At 50.5% G+C, this 19,535-nt stretch overlaps 1 protein-coding gene and 1 long non-coding RNA gene across 9 annotated transcripts in view; both read left to right on the forward strand.

The window, feature by feature from the left end:
• LOC102388056 (NACHT, LRR and PYD domains-containing protein 1b allele 2-like) overlaps positions 1 to 7,652 on the forward strand; it is a 27,903-nt gene extending 20,251 nt beyond the window's left edge. For 7 of the 8 annotated variants that reach the window (XM_025193123.1, XM_025193128.1, XM_025193124.1 and 4 more), the window contains 4 exons: positions 2,135 to 2,263; positions 3,017 to 3,158; positions 5,135 to 5,176; positions 5,498 to 7,652. In XM_025193123.1, coding sequence (XP_025048908.1) covers positions 2,135 to 2,263; positions 3,017 to 3,158; positions 5,135 to 5,176; positions 5,498 to 5,754 — 570 coding nt within the window. In that variant the 3' untranslated portion in view covers positions 5,755 to 7,652. The remainder of the gene's footprint in view (positions 1 to 2,134; positions 2,264 to 3,016; positions 3,159 to 5,134; positions 5,177 to 5,497) is intronic. The other variant, XM_025193129.1, reaches the window with a different exon arrangement.
• Positions 7,653 to 8,154: 502 nt separating this feature from the next.
• LOC112548226 lies at positions 8,155 to 16,220 on the forward strand. Its single transcript, XR_003092032.1, has 3 exons — positions 8,155 to 10,434; positions 11,550 to 11,773; positions 14,236 to 16,220. It is a non-coding gene; the product is annotated as an uncharacterized LOC112548226 (long non-coding RNA).
• Positions 16,221 to 19,535: the final 3,315 nt, after the last annotated feature.

Here is a 19,535-nt window from a genome sequence, read left to right on the forward strand (position 1 = left end):
CGGTGCCCAGAATTGCACGCAGTACTCCAACTGCGGTCTGACCAGTGCCCGATAGAGGGGAAGTATCACCTCCTTGGACCTATTCGTCATGCATCTGCTGATGCACGATAAAGTGCCATTGGCTTTTCTGATGGCTTCGTCACACTGCTGACTCATGTTCATCTTGGAGTCCACTAGGACTCCAAGATCCTTTTCCGCTTCCGTGCCACCCAGCAGGGCATTTCCTAGGCAGTAGGTGTGCTGGACATTTTTTCTCCCTAGGTGCAGCGCTTTGCATTTCTCCTTGTTGAACTGCATTCTGTTGTTTTCTGCCCACTTGTCCAACCTGTCCAGATCTGCTTGCCGCTGTTCCCTGCCCTCCGGCGAGTCCACATCTCCCCATAGCTTTGTGTCATCCGCAAACTTGGACAGAGTACACTTCACTCCCTCGTCCAAGTCGCTGATGAAGACATTAAAGAGAATCGGTCCCAGGACCGAGCCCTGCGGGACCCCACTGCCCACACCCTTCCAGGTCGAAACCGACCCATCCACCACGACTCTCTGGGTGCGACCCTCTAGCCAATCCACCACCCACCGGACTGTGTAGTCATCCAAGTCACAGCCTCTTAACTTGTTCACCGGTATGGTGAACAAGTTAAGTTCCTGAAGTCTAAGTATACGACATCCACCCCTCCTCCTGTGTCCAGGCGTTTCGTAACCTGGTCATAAAAAGAGTCTAGATTGGTCAGGCACGATCTGCCTGCCACGAACCCGTGCTGGTTTCCACTCAGCATAATTTGTCCTGCCGGGCTCTCGCAAATGTGAGCCTTGATAATTTTTTCAAAGACTTTGCCAAGGATGGAGGTGAGACTGACTGGCCTATAGTTGCCCGGGTCCTCCTTCCTCCCCTTCTTGAAAATGGGGACTCTCTTAACACTACAGAAATGCTTTGGTTACATTCTTGGCCTCTTCATTCCTCACTTGCTTGTTTAATGGATCTGCTGCCTCCTTCTCTTTAATACTCCCAGAGGAATTTGTGGAAGCCCCGAGTGCCTGGATTAACAGATCCCTCCTTTCCTCCCCTGTGCCCCCCATTTTTGTCTCCCTCTCTCTTCTTCATTAGCCTTTCCATTTTATGAGGCTCCTGCTCTCTCCTCTGTGCCCAGCAGAAAGTATTATGTTAACCCATAAACCTGTGAAAAGGAAAGCCAAATATACAGCAACTTGTCTGTGTAACAGGGGCCAGCTGCATCATAGCCCAGGTCATCCAGCCTCAGCTCTTCAAGCATTCGCAAACATGCTTAGTTACACCTTTGTTCACTCTGAAACACAAAACAAATCTCTTGAGACTGGTGTGTACACACATCACCCTGCTAATCAGGGTTTTGTGAGCGGCTTAATGCACCGACACTTTTCTTCCGTGATTCAAAGATGCAATCCCAGTGGGAATTGTACAGATGTAGCTGGCAATATGGCAGCATAGACTTCCTGCCTCCTTATCTGGGAATCTTGTACTTTGCCCTTGGATATAATGGGTGGATAACTTGGATGTTAATGCATGAAGGATGTAGTAAAATCTTTTCCTCCTCTAATCAGTTCACTGTTAAAATCTACCCTCATTCACAATTCTTGCCTTTCTGGCTCTGTTGGTTTATCCCAGTAGACATATAAGATCTCTTCCCACCCTTAGCAGAAGTGGGAAACAGGGTTTTTCCCCTCTTCTGTTCTTGTGAAGTAACTTGGTATAAGGTTAAAACACACACACACACACACACACAGACGCACGTTGCCAGGTTTTCCAGGCTTTCATTCTTTAGAAAAAAGATAGATAGATAGATAGATAGATAGATGATACTTAATGTAATGTGAGCATGGTTATGTCTACAAACATGATTCACAAAGGTAATCCAGAGATTTCAAAGAGGATTCCATAGTGTTAAAAGTATCCTGCCCTTCTGGGGTCTTTCTGAGTTCTTTGTAACACGAGAATTGCTCTAGTATTTTTCTGTAGTGTTTTTCTATACTCAAAAAAGAGTGAAAAAGAGCTGACATTTTCTGGGTGTGGCCTGGAGTCTCTAGAGGGGGGCTTGGGGTCTGAAAAGATTGAGAAACACTGATCTAATTAAAGTGATAGAACTTGGAAACCTCTTCACAGGCTGTGGAAGAACATGAGGAGAAGTACAATGCAGTGCTCCTAAACAAGCCTCCTCAGATGGATGAAGCCCTGTACGTTGACAGAAATTACTCCGTGGCCAGTTCTCCAAACACAGAGATACTACCTAAGGTGAGCAGTGTGCCTTACTGCTATGAAGATTTTTAAGCCTTCGCTTGCCTTGGTCAGGGCTTTGGAGGGCAAGGAACAGAAGGTGGATTCCAGGGAGGGGGATGAGATCCTGGTGCCATTTGAATCACAAGATCATAGGAAAGTTGGGCTCGATGGGACCTCATGAGGTCACATCCAGTCCAGCCCCCTGCTTAAGGTAGGGTCATCCCTGACTCAACCACCCCAACCGAGCATCTGTCCAGTCTGATCTTGAAAACTTCCATGGATGGAGACACCACAGCTGCTCTGGGCAGCCTGTTACACCATTGAACCACCCTCATGGTCAGAAAGTCCCTCCTCATAGGCAACCTCAATTTCCTCTGCTGAAACTTGAGACTGTTACTCCTAATCCTGTCTCTTGTGGCCACAGAGAAAAAACCATCTCCATCCTCTCTCTTGTCACCCTTCAGGGACTGTAACATGGATATGAAATAAAAAAATTCCCCCCAGGAAGCTGCTGCTGTCCTAAAGTATGTCCTGGGATACCACACTTCCTGGACAGCCTATGTTTCCAGAAGGTTTTATTCTGTGTCCCACAGTCATCCTTGCCTATCTTTTTAACTACATACAGCCTTCCTAAAACTGGGTGTATATTTTTCGTGGAGGCATTTGGTAGACAAGAGATTACAGTCATTGCTTTCAGGACCTCATTGAGCTTCCACACCACCCAGGCTGATTCTCCTCCCTCAGAGCCTGCTCTTGTCTTTGCCACAGAAACTCAAGTTCTGTTATCCAAACCAAGAGAGGTTGCAGCCCTTCATTGAAGTCTATACCAGGGACATGAAGATGGGCATCAAGCTCCATATCACAGAAGTTTCTTCTACTGAAATTCTCTGGGAGACCACAGTGAGAGTAGGTAGGTATTGTGGGATGCTTTTCTTTCACCAGTGAAGGCAGCTAAAGAACTTCTATTAGTTCCTAGCACAAAGGTGAGGCTGGGCTTTTAACATCATAGTGTGCAATAAGGAGAGGAGTGAACCAGCTGTCTCTATGCTGTTCCCAGGCCCCAGGATGATACTCATTGGCACCCTCCCACAGCTGGAAGCACCAGCCGTGAAACTGGAAGTGCACTTCCAGTTTTGCCACTGGCTCAGCAATTGGCCACCAAGGAACTGACCCCCGCTCCCACCGGGTTGGTCATCAGCCACTGGGGGACACCCCCCGTCAGCAATCTGGTGCCCCCCAGACTCGGGAAACACCAGTTGCCCATGATGATACTCATTTAACCAACATCCATCAACTAAACCAGGGGTGGCTAACCCATGGCACACATCACCAGTGCCATGGGCTGCTTCTACATGTGGCACAAGGCAGATCAGTGAAGAAGTGAGCAGCAAAGTGGCAGATGGGCCAGGAAGCATGAAGCAGAGCAGCTGATAATGCTGAGAGAATAGGGCAGAGAGCAGAAAACAGCACAACAGATGGGGCAAGGAGTACAAGGCAAGAAACAGCAGAGCAGCAGAGTGCTAGGGAACTAGGTGGGCTGGACTTGCTCGCTCCTGAGACTCTGAGGACCCCCCTCCCCACACACACCCAGAACTCCCACGCACACTCCAACCCCCAACCATAACTTACGGTCCCCACACACACTCCTACACCCCCCACCCTCACCATATCCACACACACTGACACCCTCCCACAGCCCCCACATACACTCCCATACCCTCCACCCCACCATACCAACACACACACCCACACTCCCACATACCCCCACCCTAACCACATAACCCACACCCACACCCCTCCAACCCCACCCTCGCCTACACACCCCATCCACCATACCCACACACCCCCCCACACCCACTCCCCAACCACACCTGGCCACATGTACCCCTTTACCCACCCCACACAATATACAAGTTGGACTGTATTTTGAGCTATTATGTAGTCATCTCTAGATATATGATGCAAACACACATAAATCATGACAAAAATAGTTTAAAAATAAATTTTAAATAAGTCATAGTAGATGTTTGATTTTTTTAGTATATGATTTGTTTTTTTCCAGTTTCAGCATGGCACAGTCCCCTCCCAAAAGGAGCACTTCCAGGGCAAGGGGAAGGACCTCTGGTGGCAAATGTCAGCCAAAATAATTGCCCACCCCTACCTTAGACAGCCCTGTGCCCCAGGAGATGTGCCCCACTTGCCTGCTGTATGTTATGGTAGTGCACGTGGCCTGATCAGTAGGGGTGTGCGAAGCAGGCCCTATTCAAGTTGGGTTCAGATTTGGCCTGAATCAGGGACAGTGATTTGATTCATTGATTTAGATCACTGTCCCTGATTCTATTCGGCCAAATCTGAATCTGAAGATTCGATGCTAATTCGGAGACTCAGCGATTCAGACATAGATGCAGCTTTAAAAATCTTTTCTGCATACCTTGAGGTAGCAGGTGCAGCTCGTGATTGCTGTAATGCTGGGGCACATGGAATGCCTAACGGGGGGGGGGCCCTCCATGTGCTTGGTGGTAAACCCGGAAGTGGACAGGAAGTACATTTAAAGCTGTCTCTATGTCCGAATCTCTGAATCTTTCCTAATCAAGTCGGAGGGTTCCGATTTGATTCGGAGAGTTTAAAGGGTCCTCTGATTTGGTTCACATTCAGAGATTCAGCCACCGAATCAGGCTGAATCTCCACTGAATCAAATCAGGGACCGAAGCTTTGCACAGCCCTACTGATCCGGGCTGTCACACCTTCAGCAAGAGTTCCTTTAGTCTGTATCAGAAAGGCAGAATGCACTGGAAATAGCACTCCTTATATGGTCCTCAAAAACATCAAAATGCATCAAATCCCTCTGCCTGTGCTCTGACCCTCCCCGTCTCTTCTCTTTTCCAGAGGATGTCCAGCGAGCCCGCTCATCACCTGAGGAACAAGCAGGTCAGTAGGGGCTAATAGGGCATCACTGCCTCATAGCTGAGGGGTGCTACAAGCACAGGCAGCCTCTGGGGATGAAACATGGGAGACCAGGGAGGGGATGGAGTACAGCAGCAGAAAGGGCACGGAGCAGAAAGCAGAGCAGCAGAGCAGGCAGGGAGCACAGGACAGGAAGCACAGTACAGGTCACCAATAGGAGCTTGTCACCCCAAGGAGACCTAAAGAAGGCCTGCCCCCAGGGGAATGTACAAAGCAGAGACAATTTTGTAACAAACCCACTGCATTTCCACATCTCCTGCCTGCCCCCTCCCGCTCCCCCTACAGATCTACATTTCATTGACAGACAACGAAAGCAGCTGATCCAGCGTGTCACCGGCATGGATGCCCTCCTGGACAAACTCTACGGGCTCCTTTTAGATGAGGAGCAGTACCAGAGAATCAGGGCTGAGGCCACCAACCAGGACAAGATGCGCAGGTTGTATGACCTGGTGCCCAGCTGGAACAGGGCATGCAAGGACCGCCTCTACGAGGCCTTGAAAGTCCAACACAAGCACCTTGTGGCAGAACTGGAGAGGCAGTGAAGTTGCATGCACTTGTGGCTGCATTATGTGCTGGTACCTGGAGATTCTGGGAGGGTACCACCAGCATGCTGGATGCTAGGGGTGGGCTTGGTGCTAGGGGTGAGGGGATTTTTTTGTGTTCTTTATATCTATTTTTTTTTTGAGATGCATGGGAGGTCTGTGATTGTGTGAACAGGCATACACAAGGGACTCACACAAGGTCTAGTTCAGGTAATGTGGAAGTGGGGAGTGGAGCTGTGCTGTAGGCACTGGGAGGATCTGTAATGGTGGGGAAGCATGACAGATTCAGGCCATGTTTCTGGTATCTGATGCCCTCAGTGGTCAGACCTGCCTGCCCATTCTCCCCAACTTCCCTTTACCTCCTATCTCTCACCTTCCACAATCTAATCTTACAGTATTTACCTGGGGAGTCCACCTCCAGAGACTGGGGTAGCCTTTGGCTGGGTGCCTTTCCTCTGTGTACAGCCCTGGGGGCTTCTGTCTCCAAGCTCCATAGGGTGGGTTTCCCCTCTAAGGCAGCCCCAGTTGTGCCTTAGAAACAATAATTGTGACCTCCAGACCCCCATCATCACACCTCTCAAATGTTACTCAGTTTTTGGGGAAGTCTTTGGTCCTGACTCTGCACTCATCCCCTCATGACTCAAATCTTTGTTGGGGCTTCATCCCCCTTTTTTTTTGCCTGCCCCCACCCTAGCCCAAGGTCCACTGTACTAGACCTCAGCTTCTGGGCCCCAGTCCTGGCCTCATTGTGTATGGTAAGATCATTTGCTTGCTTGCTTTCTATAATTGTCATATGCTGCTACTGTGCATCAATAAAGGTCTCCAAGTTATCAACAGGATGTGTTGCGATAGGTCATTTGGAGACTGTAACAAGGTAGCCTCCTTGTCAGGTCTTTGCTGGCCACCCTACTCCTGGGGTAACCTCCCACTCACTCTCCTGCCATGCCTTGATGGAAAAATACAAGAGTTTGCTATGCCCATAGGCTGGAGAAGTAACATCAGAGAAACATCTGGAAGGCATGGGACCCGGGGAGGGGAGGGGAGGGAAGGGGAGGTCAGAGCAGGTATTAGGCCCTTGTCAGCAGGATGAGCAATGGGTAGCCTTCCGCCTTAGTAAAAACCCCAAAACCTTCTCCCTCTTCCTTATGGCTGAATATTTGGACTTACTTCAGCCTCTCCTGTAATTTTCCTTCAAGCTCTTCATCATTTTGTCACCCAACTCTTGACTCTCTGGACACAGTATCCAGATGAGGCCTAACCAGTGCCAAGTAGAGAGGTATTATCACGTCCCATGTCTTGCACCTCATGCTTCTATTAATGCAGCCCAAAACCACAGTCATCTTTTGAGCAGCTGCATCACACTCATATGGAGTCTGGGGTCTACAAAGACTCCCAAGTCCTTTTCCAAAGACTTGCCACCCAGCCAGGTGTCCCCCATTTTATATTTGTGTTTTTGATTATTCTTTCTGAGCTGCAGCACCTTACCTTTATTTCATCCTGTTAACTCCAGCCCAGAGGCAGATTAAGGTGTGCTGGGGCCCTGGGCAAACACAAAATTGAAGGCCTCCTCTCCCCAGGGGTGCTGGGTTGCAGTGGAGGAAGGTGTCTCTTCCTCTCCTGGTGCTGCGGGGAGAGGCTGGGTGGACCCTGCTGGGCTGGAGCGGGGGCACATGCCCGCCTCTTCTCCCTGCTCCCCACTCCCCTCCTCTGCTATGGCCCAATGTGCACACACACAGGCATACACAGATGGGTGTGCACTCTATTCTCACTCACTCTGCCCATGGGCACACAGGCACAAACACACTCTGCCTGCTATGAACACAGGCACACTCGCACACACAGAAGTGCACACAGACACACACACACAGACTCACACACAGATGCAGACAGGCACACACTCTACTCACTCACTTTCTGCACATGGACACAGAGACGCAAACACACTCTCCCTGCCATGAGCACACACACACACACACACACACATGTGCACACACAGACACAAACAGACACATGCACGCACATACACAAACAGATGCACAGTAGGGTGGCCATCTATTTGCCCTCTGCCCCCTACTGATACGAAACCTGATGCCTTTATGTCCTCTATTTTTCTCTTTATGTTCTCTATTTTCTCTTCAAGAGAAAAATAGAGGACATAAAGGCATCAGGTTTCATATCATTAGGGGACAGAGGACAGTAGCAGAAAACTGGAATGTCATCTATATTGGCCACCCTAATGCACACACAGAGACACAAATGCACACACTCACACATGCACAGACATGCCCACACATACAGACGCACATACACAGACGCACACAGACACGCAGGCAAACGCACACACACACACAAACTCACATGCGCACGCGCGCGCACACACACACACACACAAGCAGGCACACCCCCCCCACCCAGAAACATGCACACAGACACATGCACACCCAGCCTGGCCACACACTTTCCCCCCACAGGACCTCCCCCAACCCCCACTCTCTCTTGATCACTAATCACTATGAGACAGACCCCACCCCTCTCCCAACTTCCCCCTCCCCCCACCACAAGCCACCTATGGCTCTGTCTCATTCCTGTCTGGCCTCTGTTGCACAGACCTGCAGGGCTGGGCTGGGCTGGGAGAACAATGCCGTGCCATGCCTTTGCACTGGAAGGGGCAGATATAGGGGCTAAGGTGAATTTTGGGGGGCTACAACCTCCCAAGACACCCCCCCCCCCCCCCAGCGCCACCACCTGCCTGCAGGGATGCTGCCCAGTATGGCACTCCTGGTCTAGGGTTTGCACCGCGGACAAGGTGCTTTCTGGCACTCCCAGCTGGCCCAGCCCCAGCCTGTCCCCCCAGCCCCATTGGGTGAGGGGCTCCACTCCCAGCTGCAGAGAAACAAATGTGAAAGCTGGGGTTTTCAACTTGGCACAATTTTTGTGTCCCTGCTGGGAGACAAAAATGCACCAAGTTTAAAACCCCGCTTTCTCTTCCCTGCTGATAAGGATCCCAGGTAGGGTGGCCATCATAGAGGACAGTCTGGTTGTCCTTTGTCCTCTATTGATACAAAGCCAGATGCCTTTATGGGCTCTATTTTTCTCTTCAAGAGAAAAATATGAAACCGGGCCGGCTGTGTGGCTGGGCTGGGCCAGGCCGGCTGGGAGTGCCACACAGCGCCTTGTGGAAGCACCGGGCCAGGAGTGCCACACTGCGCCACATCCCTGCAGATGGGCAGTGGTGCTGGGGGGGGTCTTGGGAGGTTGTAATCCAGTTCATATCAATAGAGGACAGAGGACAGAGTAGGAGTTTCACATCCAGTTTCATATCAGTAGAGGACAGAGGACAGAGTAGCAGAAAACTGGAATGTCCTCTCTGATGGCTACCCTAATCCTGGGGCTGGGGCCCTGAATTGGTAGGGGCCCCTGGGCTCGTGCCCAGCTGGCCCGTGCATTAATCCGCCTGTGCTCCAATCCAGCTTTCTAGTCTGTCAAAATCCATCTGAACTGTGTTCTCATCCTCCAACATGTTCACAGTCCTTCCCAGGTTCACATCATCAGCAAACTTGCTCAAGAAACCTCCTATACCAGATTCAAACCATTAATAAACATCCTGAACAGCAGTGGTCCCAGGACCAACCTCTGTGAGACTCCACTCAAAACCTCCTGCCATTTATCTATCCAAATTATAGTAGTTTTATCCAGCCCACACATGTCCAATTTATTTATGAGAAGGTCACGTGGGACCTTGTCAAAAGCCTCCTGAAGTCCCTACACACAATATCCAGAGCGTTCTCTTCACCCCCCACAAGTTACATTGTCAAAGAAGGAGATCAGGTTTGTTTGACATATTTTCTTCTTCATAAATCAATGCTCGTGGCTTGCGATCAACCTTTCCTCCTCCAGATACTTGCAAATGGTCTTCCTTAGGATACGTTCCTGCAGCATCCCAGTGAGGTGAAGCTAAATATTCTGTAGTTCCCCACTGAGTAGTTTTGCCTTTTTAAAAGAGGGACACAATGTTGCACCTTCTCCAGTCCTCTGGTACCTCACCTCTCTCCCATGACTTTGTAAATAGTATTGCCCAGGGCTCCAAGGTCTCCTCTCTTAGTTACTCCAGTACTGCGGGGGGGCACGACTCGTCAGGCCCTGCTGACATGAAATCATTCAGACCCTTCTGAAACTCTAGGACTGCCTCTCTCCTTATCTCACCCCTCAGCTGTTCCTGTCCTTATCTAAACAGTCCTTCTTAGCCATCTGGCTTCAGCCTCATGTTTTGGGAAGACTGAGCCCAAGCGGCTGTTGAGCAGCTCTGACTCCTTTGCATTGCCCTGCACCCTCCTCTCCCTCTTTCATATTTTCTCAGGCTTTGTCTCCAGCAGCCCCCTGCTTGCACTGATGCCTTGATGGAGAATAGGGGGTTCTTTAAAGACAAGGTGGTACATGAAGGGTCTGATGGAGCAGTGGGAGCAGACCTACCCCCAGTCCTGTGGTGCCCCTGGGATGGGTGCCAGCTTGGCTTCCTCAGCACATTGCATTCTTTCACTTTGCAGCTTAGGCAGACCTTATATAATTGAAAGAGGAACTTGAGAGAGACAGAGAGAGAAACTGAGTGGCTGATATGAGCAAAAAGGAGCCTGCAGAGGGACAAGAGACCAAGGCACTTCCCAGAAGAGCCCTCTGGGGAAGGTAAGAGATCCTCTTTGCTCCCTAGCTAGTCTTTGTGCTTCCGGCCCAAAGCCACTGCTGTTTGCTAAGCAGGCTAGATCCTACAGAGCAGAAATTGAGTTCACAGAGATCATGTAACTATGCTGGAGTCAGAGATATCACCATGACTGGATCTAGGACTTTAAAAAGTGGGGTAGAGGGGTATGGTGCAGCAACACAATACAAGGGAAGTTTAGATTAGATATTAGGAAGAATTTTCTCACTAGGAGGGTAGTAAAGCACTGGAACAGGCTACCCAGAGAGGTGGTGGACTCTCCATCCTTGGAGGTTTTCAAAACCCAGCTAGACAAAGCTTTGGCTGGGATGAAGTAGTTGGGGCTGGTCCTGCTTTGAGCAGGGGTTTGGACTAGATGTGACCTCCTGACATCCCTTCCAACCCTCATTCTCTATGGTTTTATGATTCTATGATTTATCTCCAGCTAAAGAGAAGCCAGAAGATTTACTTATATGCTATGGGCTTGGAGCTATATTATTCTGTTAAGATAAATGAAAAACTGAGTACATTACTGGAATGTGCACTAATTGCTAGATTATATAGTGAGCTTAAATAAACAATGAAAATTAGGGAAAAGGGGTAAAAAGATACTGTTTTGTTAGTCCTGTAGTCATTACAGATAAGTAAACATCACTTCTTCGGATGTGTAATACACAATCTAGTATCCTGGAGCATCTTCGAATCACAGAATGATTGAGTCATAAAAAATTACGGTTAGAAGGGACCTCAGAAGGTCACATCTAGTCCAACCCACTGCTCAAACAGGACCACCCCCAATTATATCCTTCCAGACAAGGCTTTGCCTAGCCAGGTCTTAAAAGCCTAAAGAGGTGGAGATTCCACAACCTCTGTGGGTAACTTGTTCAAGTGCTTTATTCAACATTGGCTATCTCTCACAGTTGAGGATGATTGTCTTATCTATGGGTCTGAAGATGCGTGAAGAAGCTGAGCCAGGATCAACAGACCCTGATACAGCTTAGGCACATGTCTGTGCAGGGTGGATGTCTCTGGGTGCTTGGTTAAGTCCACAACATACTGTTTCTGCCACTCCCATTTTTCCATCTCCTGTTGTCATTGTAAGGTTTCAAACTCTGGAGTTGGATATCTGGATGATGTGGCCGGCACAATAAAGTTGATATCAGATGATCGACATCTCAATGCACAGGGTGTTTGCCTGTGAGTGGATGCTAATGTTGGTGCATCTGTCTACCACTGGATTCAAAGGATTGTCCACAAACAGCTGATGGTACTTCTCCAGTGACTTGAGGTGTCTCCTGTATCTTGTCCATGTCTCAGCTCCATACAGTAAGGTGGTGATCATGACTTCTTGATAAACCATGAGCTTGGTGATCAGATGTCACACTCTTCAAACAACCATTTCCTTTGGCATCCAAAGGCTACACTTGTACATTTGAGATAATCATAGAATAATATAAAATTAGGGCTGGAAGGGACCTCAGGAGGTAATATCAAGTCCAACCCTCTGCTCAAAGCAGGACTGCCCCCAAAGAGATCGTCCCAGTCAAGGCTTTGTCTACACAGATCTTAAAAACCTCCAAGGATGGAGATTCTACCACCTCTCTAGGTAACCTGTTCCAGTGCTTTACTACCCTCCTAGGGAGAAAGTTTTCCTATATCCAACCTCAACTTCCTTTGCTTCAACATGAGACCATTGCTCCTTGTTCTGTCATCTGCCACCACTGAGAACAGTCCAGCTTCATCCTCTTTTCAATGACCCTTCAGGGAGTTGAAGGCTGCTATTAAATCCTTCCTCAGTCATCTCTTCTGCAGACTAAGTAAGCTCAGTTCCCTCAGCCTCTCCTCATAAGTCATGCTCTCCAGCCTCCAAACCATTTTTGTTGTCCTCCGCTGGCCTCTCTCCAACTTGTCCACATCCTTTCTGTAGTGGGGGCCCCAAAACTGGACACAAGACTCCAGATGCGGCCGCACCAGTGCTGAATAGAGGGGAAAAATCACTTCCCTTGATCTGCTGGCAATGCAGTTACTAATGCAGCCCAGGATGCCATTAGGATTCTTGGCAACAAGGGTACACTGCTGGCTCCTATTCAGCTTCTTTTCCACTGTAACCCCTCCTCCCTCCCCCCCAGTCCTTTTCTGCAGAGATGCTGCTTAGGCAGTCCCCAGCCTGCCCCTCTCCTGGTTTTAAATTTTGGGTGGAATTGGAATCAAATTGGAGACAATTATACCACTCAAACTGCCCTGGATCTACCCCTTGATGTCACAAATTTCTTCTTTTGCCAGCAGTTTAAAACCAGTATTTAATATGTATTGTGTAAGGGGGAAAAAACAAACAAACCACTTCCAGTAGCTGCAGATCACCTGCTCTCTCTCTCTCTCTCTCTCTCACCTCCCTATGCTCCAGTGGAGACGGTCATATATCCCTCTGACCCTCCCACCTGGTTCGCAGTCTCAAATGTGCCTGATCCCAGGGTTGGATTACCCATAAGGCAAAGTAGGCACGTGCCTAGGGGTGCCGAAGTAGCACCACCATCACCCACCAGCTCCCCTCGCCCCACCCCGGCCCTGCTCCTGGGAGGAGGCAGCGCTCCATCTCCGCTCACTTGTGCACCGTGCCCAGCTCCCTGCTCCGCATCCAACTGCATGCGACCCCCCCACCCCCCTCTCCATGTCTGTACAGGTGGCACTGAAGATCACGTGCCTAATGGGAGGTCTAAATCTGGCCCTGCCTGATCCCACCATGAGACCTCAGGGCGAAGCAGCTCCTTCCCTCTCCCCATGGTCCGAGCTACCCAAATACACTCTTTGATTTCCTGTCCCCTGTCATCTCACTACCCTTTCTTCTCTGGATAGGGATGCTGCTGCTTTGAACATGGGGGTGGACAGGATGACATGGGAGCTCCCTTCTGGCCTGATTTCTCTGTGACCCTGTGACTCTATCCCCCAAAGCTGTCATTTACAGGGATATTCCTTTTCCTCTTCTGGATTATCTCTCACTTTTGATACTTGCTTAAATTATTTGAATGTTGTCTTTCATGTGTCAAGCCCCTGAAGCTGACCTAGGGATGACAGTGATAGGTGTTCAAGGGCAGACTCTCCCTGTAGATGAATGCCATCCCAGTACAGCTCTAGCACACCAAGGGAGCAGACAGCACAGCAGCTCTCTGTCCCTGATATGTCCAGGGCTCAGGGAGTCGCAGCTGGGACCCCACCCTATAGGGATGGGTACCTGAATCTCTCAGCATCCCTGCCCAGCACCAGCTTGTGAGATGTGGCTGCTCTGGCAATGGGGAGTCACAGTTGACTGCTTTCCTGTGAAGCAATGAGCCTGCAATGCCAGAGACCCACCAAACACTGGGAGTCTTTTCTGGGAAGGGCACACCCCCCAGGAAGACTGAGCCTGCTGCAGGAAATCCTGATGCAGAGGCTGGGGTGAGAAAGGGCAGGGCTCTTCCTGTCTCAAGGCCCTTTGCTGCTGCCTCTCCCTCTGTAAGCCAGGGTTGGATTGGGCCGGCTTTGCAATAGGAGGTGTCCACAGCTCTGAGCAGTGCCTGGAGCAAGTGCCCTCCTAGGAAAGCCAAATGGTGGTTCAATAGAGTTTGCTGCACCCCCCAGGTGGTGAATCTGAGCCCCCACAAGGGAGTTGGTCAGGGTAATCACTGGCCTGCTCACCCTGAGATGGGAGCACTAAGGCTGCCTTCCCTGCAGCTCATCCCTGAGCTCAGTTCTCCTCCCTCCTGCTACAAGCCAGCCAACCCTAATGAGATCCTTTCCTTTCCACCTCCCAGGTCCTTGCAGCAAGTTACAGGATCTGCCATGGCCAGTGCCAGTGAGGGTTTAGATCCTGAAGCTTTTTCCCATATACCCCAAGAGGAGCTGGAGAAGCTGAAGGCCATACTAAAGAAAGGAGATCTCATGGTAGAAGAAGAAAATACCCAAGGTATGCAGGATAATGGAGAAAATGTTAGTCTCAATGTTGCTATCACACAGATCCCAGGCTCTGGCAAGTCATCCTTCATCAATGCTGTGCACACCCAGAATGATGGAGATGAGGGTGGAGCTGACATAGGAGTGATGAAAAAAACATCCAAGCCTGCTCCTTTGCCACACCCAAAATACCCCAAAGTCAAGCTTCTGCTTTGCGCCCACCTCAGTACATCAAGAACACGAAACTGCAATCCTACCTGCTAAGCAAGATAAGTGCATCAAAAGCTTGCAAGCAGGATGGGTGGAATCGGCACAGTTTTTCCTTGTCTCAAGGTGGCAGTTTATCAAGTACGATTCTCCCAAGCTTCAGGATACTCTTGTGGACGAGCTCCCCACTCACAATCACTTCTCTCTGTTTTCTGCCCAACTTCTCTAAAGGAGCCTTGAAGAAGAAAAAGAAACACCTGATGCACAGATATGGCTGAAGTTTATATTCCTTAGGAGCTCCTACTCTTCCTCTGTTAGGCCTTTCTACTGTTTTAGATGAAGTTATCTGGTGACATTCCTGAAACAGTACTGGGAATCTGACCTGGATGAAAAGTCCCTTGCCAAGCTTTCTAGGCAGACTAAGGAGACCATCAAAGAGCTGACAGATGTGCTGAAGTTCCCCCTGGCCCATGAAATCACAAGACATCTCATCATTAAGCTCCTGCCCAAGGCAGCAACTGAGGCAGTGCAATACCCTTTGCTGCTCCTGAAGGCCATCCCCATATTGGGTCTCATAATAGGTTCCAGGGAAGCATCCACCATTTCTTTCCCAACCTCATACTTCATGTTTCTGTTTTTTTCTGGAGGACATGACTGATGATGCGCTGGAAAAGGCTTTGGACTGAAAACCGTTTAAGTCAGACCAGCCCCAGATAAAGGTCAACACTGGCTCTGTGAAAGAGATGTGGGGGCAGGTCTTCCGTTGGTATCCAGGGAACTGAGCCTGGGACAATACATGACTGCATGAAACCAATGGCTGCCCCCACCATTCCCCTCAGTGATGCTGCCTTGCCCCGACCTGGTCCTTAAGGAGCCCTGATATCCAGATCCAGCCTGGGTGTGGGTCAATCTGACACTCCTGCTGTACAGCTCTGGAAGGGAGAAATGCGGCAAGGAGTGCAGGGAGGCTGCCACGGGGACACATCAGGCTGGTCCCATTAACCTCAGGGAATGACCTCCCAAGCACCCCCCTCCTCCCCCATGTCCCATGCTCCCTCTGTTTGGGGATGGAAGAGAGCAAACCCCCAGGCCTGGGCTGTGGAGCTCTTGTAGGCCTTAGGATGCTTTGGAGGAATATTTTAGCATGAGTCAAGCTAAGCAGTAAACTGAGGGAAGGAAGTGGTAAGAGGCTAGAATATTGCAGAGGTGAGAATGGGCTTCAACGGCAGGGGTGTATTTGCAATTTCTGTTTATCCATTTGCCATAAGTGCATTACTCCTCACTTAGCAGCTCTGAAAGTCAGGTGGTCGGACTGAAGGAAGACAAGCAAGGCACTGACTTGCGACTGAGTCCCTCTAGCCCTGAACTCCAGCTTGTGCTGAGGTTCACCTTCAGATACCAGAAGACCCTTGCTGCTTCTGCACTTAGGCTCTGGGCCTTGGATGAGACTGCCTCTAGCAGACTGGCCACCTGCTAGTGATTGTGAAGTGTTCAGGATTTCTTTTGTGTAGTATTAGGATTTTTTTATGAGCATTTTATCATTTGTAACTTTGATGAGTATATTTTGGTTTGACATTGCATTGCTCTGTATTGACTTGTCATGCATTCCAGGTAAGACTTATATTAAAGCTTCCTGATAACCATGCCTGTAGAGTACTGGGGTGCACTGGAACAGGCTTCTTGAACCTTGCTGAGGTTGGTCATCATGTCACTGTAGGCATGACAGGTCAGCGTTGTGGCCTTCAAACAGGAGAGAACCGGTGAAGAAAACTGTCTGGTCCCTGGCTATTAACACCTGGGAGAGCCATGGGGGGTCAGTTGTACCCCTCCTAAATCAGAGGGGAAATAACAGAAGCAGCACCCAGCATGCTCACACATACTGATCCCTTGCTGTGCTTATTTTCACAGTGGATCCATTAGCTACTCAGTCCCCTTGGGGCCCAGGCTGTGGCAGGAGGCTGATAAGTGTTATCAGCATCAACCTCCTGGCTCACATGGTGTCACAGTGCAGGAAGGCCATGGCCCAGCCAGGTGGAGTGGCCAGGGACACTCTCTTAGCTTCTCTGGCAACTCCTGGCTTGTGCATCTGCTCTTTTCTCCTCCTTGGCAGCTGGTGCTTTGAATCCGTGCCTGAAATGCGCTGCCACTGAGCCCCTCATGTGCTCACAAAAGCTGCCTTGGGGCCGTACTGCGTGTGCATTGGAAGAAGGAAATTCTGAACCAGAGCATTTTGTTCTGAAAAAGCTCTCCAGAGCAACATGTCTCAGCAGAACCCAGGAGGCCTGCACTGCACCCACCTCTGCCTAAGCCCTTCCATATCAGCAGGCACGGGCTCCACAGACAGGGGCAGGGAGCGCTGCAGGAAGCTGGAGGAATGAAAGCAAGACTTCCTTCTTCCTGATGCCAGAAAAATTGCTGCAGCTCCACTTCGGGAAACAGAGTGCAATGAGGTTTTGTGGGTCAAGGGTTTAGGCAGTCAGAGCCAGGACTCCTGGGTTTGAGCCCAGCCCTCAGAAGACAGAGGTGCCCTGTGGGAAGAGCAGTCTTAGTTGCCCTGCTGCTTAACACAAGCCAGATGTTCCCATCCTGGATTTCCTTCACTGTGAATGACCACAGAGATGAGAAGCAAAGTCACAGAGGACTGGGCAGGGGGTGGCACTATGCGGAAAAGGAGGACCTCAGAAAGGGCAGAGCAGTCAATGGGACATCAGCACCCAAACAGGGAAATGCTGCATCTGTAGACATCTGGGGCACAAAGGAGTGATCCCTGCCAACCACGATGGATGTCTGTGAACAAACTGGGCCAAGCCAGTGTGATCTGTGCGTGACAAGTTTGGGGGATGAAAGTGTACACAGCCCGCGGGTGTCACTGTAGGGTTCCCGCCTTTAGAGACTCCTCAGTGCCCATACTCTCAGTCCATTCCTCCCTTTAAGTATTCTCATCTGCCACGTCTTGATGTCAACTCTGCGGAGGCCGCCTGGAGAGTAAAGCATGCTTAAATGAACCCATACCTGGGCCAGAGTTCCCCAGCCCTGTCCCACTTTTACCCTAGCTGAGCCTTCTAGCTCACGGCCCATTGTTTCAGACTGCTGGCTCCTGCCTTTAGCTTCGGTCATGCTTTGTGACTCACCTGGGTTCCACAACTCATGATATTCAGCACTTTGCATGCTAGTAGTCCCAAATTGTACCTGTCTTTATGCTCTGCCTGCTTAGCTGAGCTTTCATTTCAGGGTGTCCCCAGTCACCTCCCTTTCCATGGTCTCCACCTTCCCTTCAGCCACAGTCCGATCCTTCATGAGCCAAAAAATGAAAATCACCCAAAAATGCCAATGCCCCTCCTGGGAACTGTGATGTCCAGCAGGGGTTATCCTCACCCCTGTGTTGCACACTCCACATGGAAAGAAAACAAAAGAGAAAAGAGCACAAGGGACTTAACTTGCTTTCCTTGCAGGTCTGCAACATCTCTTAGCTTAGGACTCTTTCTAAGTTCCCCTGCCACAGTCTTTACATCTGTCTTTGTGCCTCCCAGGGCTGAGGTCCTGTCCTGAGTGGCTCCCCCAGCCAGGCTGCCCTTCTCTGGCCTAAGGCTTGGCCTTATGTAGTAGGCTCTGGGTCACCTGGTCCTTCACTTCCAACTCCTGGGTTGTCAGACTTGGTCTGCACCTGGACTCAGTGGCCACCTTGGTTCACATCCTCAGCCTCTGTGCAACCTATGTGTGGCAGAGCACCTTTGGGGGTGCTCACCACTTGAGAGCTGTCACAGGCTCCGAGGGGAGCCTGCTTTGGAGGAGCAGCTGAGGAAACCTTCCCCAGGTACCATTTCAAGAAGGAAGGTATGTGGCAGGGCACTGTTTGTGCCTGCCACTTTAAGACCTGGGGCCAAGTAGCCAGCAGGTGCTTAATTGCGGTGGCCATTTTAGAGCTCTGGCCGTCCATATAAACAAGGAAATTCACTGCAGGCAGGCAGGCAGCAACATTGCTTGGCTGTGAGGCTCCATAACATCCTGTAGGTAAGGGAGGAACTGTAGGGGATGGTCTGGAGGCTCCTGGTCCTGGGCATGACCTAAAACTGCACCCTGCTGGGAATGGGTGGCCTGGTGGGGCTCTCAGTGGTGCAGGAGCCCCCAGGAAATGCCAGGCCAGTTATCACCCTGATGAAAGGGAGCCAGGCACAGCTGAGGCCACCTGAGCCCTGTTGGGTGCAAGACCCTGAGAGGCCCTGAAGAGGGAGAGTGGGGGCCAGGCACAGCTGTGGCCACCAAAGCCCTGTGGGGTCCAAGACCCCAAGAGACCCTGAGGAGGGAGAGTGGGGCCAGGCATGGCTATGGCCACCTGAGCCCACTGGGGAGTGAAGCCCTATGGCCCCAAGTGAGAGCCCCAGTGAGGGGGGCAGAAATAATCTTAATGAGGGGGTGGCCCCAGGTGATGGGGGCAGAGATCTGGAGCCCTGATTGAAGGGGGTGGTGTGGAGCCCTAAGTGAGGGGATAAGGCTGCCTTGGTGAGGGGTGACCCCAGAAATGGGCAGAGATGAAGAGCCCCAGTGCTGGGGAAGGAAAACCAGAGGGCTGAGTGCCCAGTATGTTGATGTATATAGAGTTGCCCCCAGAAGGGGCTAGAGCAAGCTTAGAACTGGTCACGTAATTGGCTGGTCACTACCCCGGTGAGGGTCACGGGAGAGGCCAAAAAGACAGTACGTCTGCCACCCAAGGGATGGACTAGCTAAGCCTATGGCCTAAGGGGTTCACTCCAAGAGGGAGCAAGGCAGGATGAGTCGTTGATATATGAAAGAGACCCTGTGAGAGGGGTGGAGTGAGAGAGGCCCTAGTGAGAGGAGGGTGGTATGAATGTGTGTGTAACAGGCCTGACGGAGCAGCCTAAGCTTGATCCAACTGTAGGCTGGGAGCGCTATAAACATCTAGATGCCATCTGCAAGGCATGGGCTGCGGTGTAGG

Source organism: Alligator sinensis, unplaced genomic scaffold, assembly GCF_000455745.1.
Source record: "Alligator sinensis unplaced genomic scaffold, ASM45574v1 scaffold891_1, whole genome shotgun sequence".
Taxonomy (NCBI): domain Eukaryota; kingdom Metazoa; phylum Chordata; order Crocodylia; family Alligatoridae; genus Alligator; species Alligator sinensis.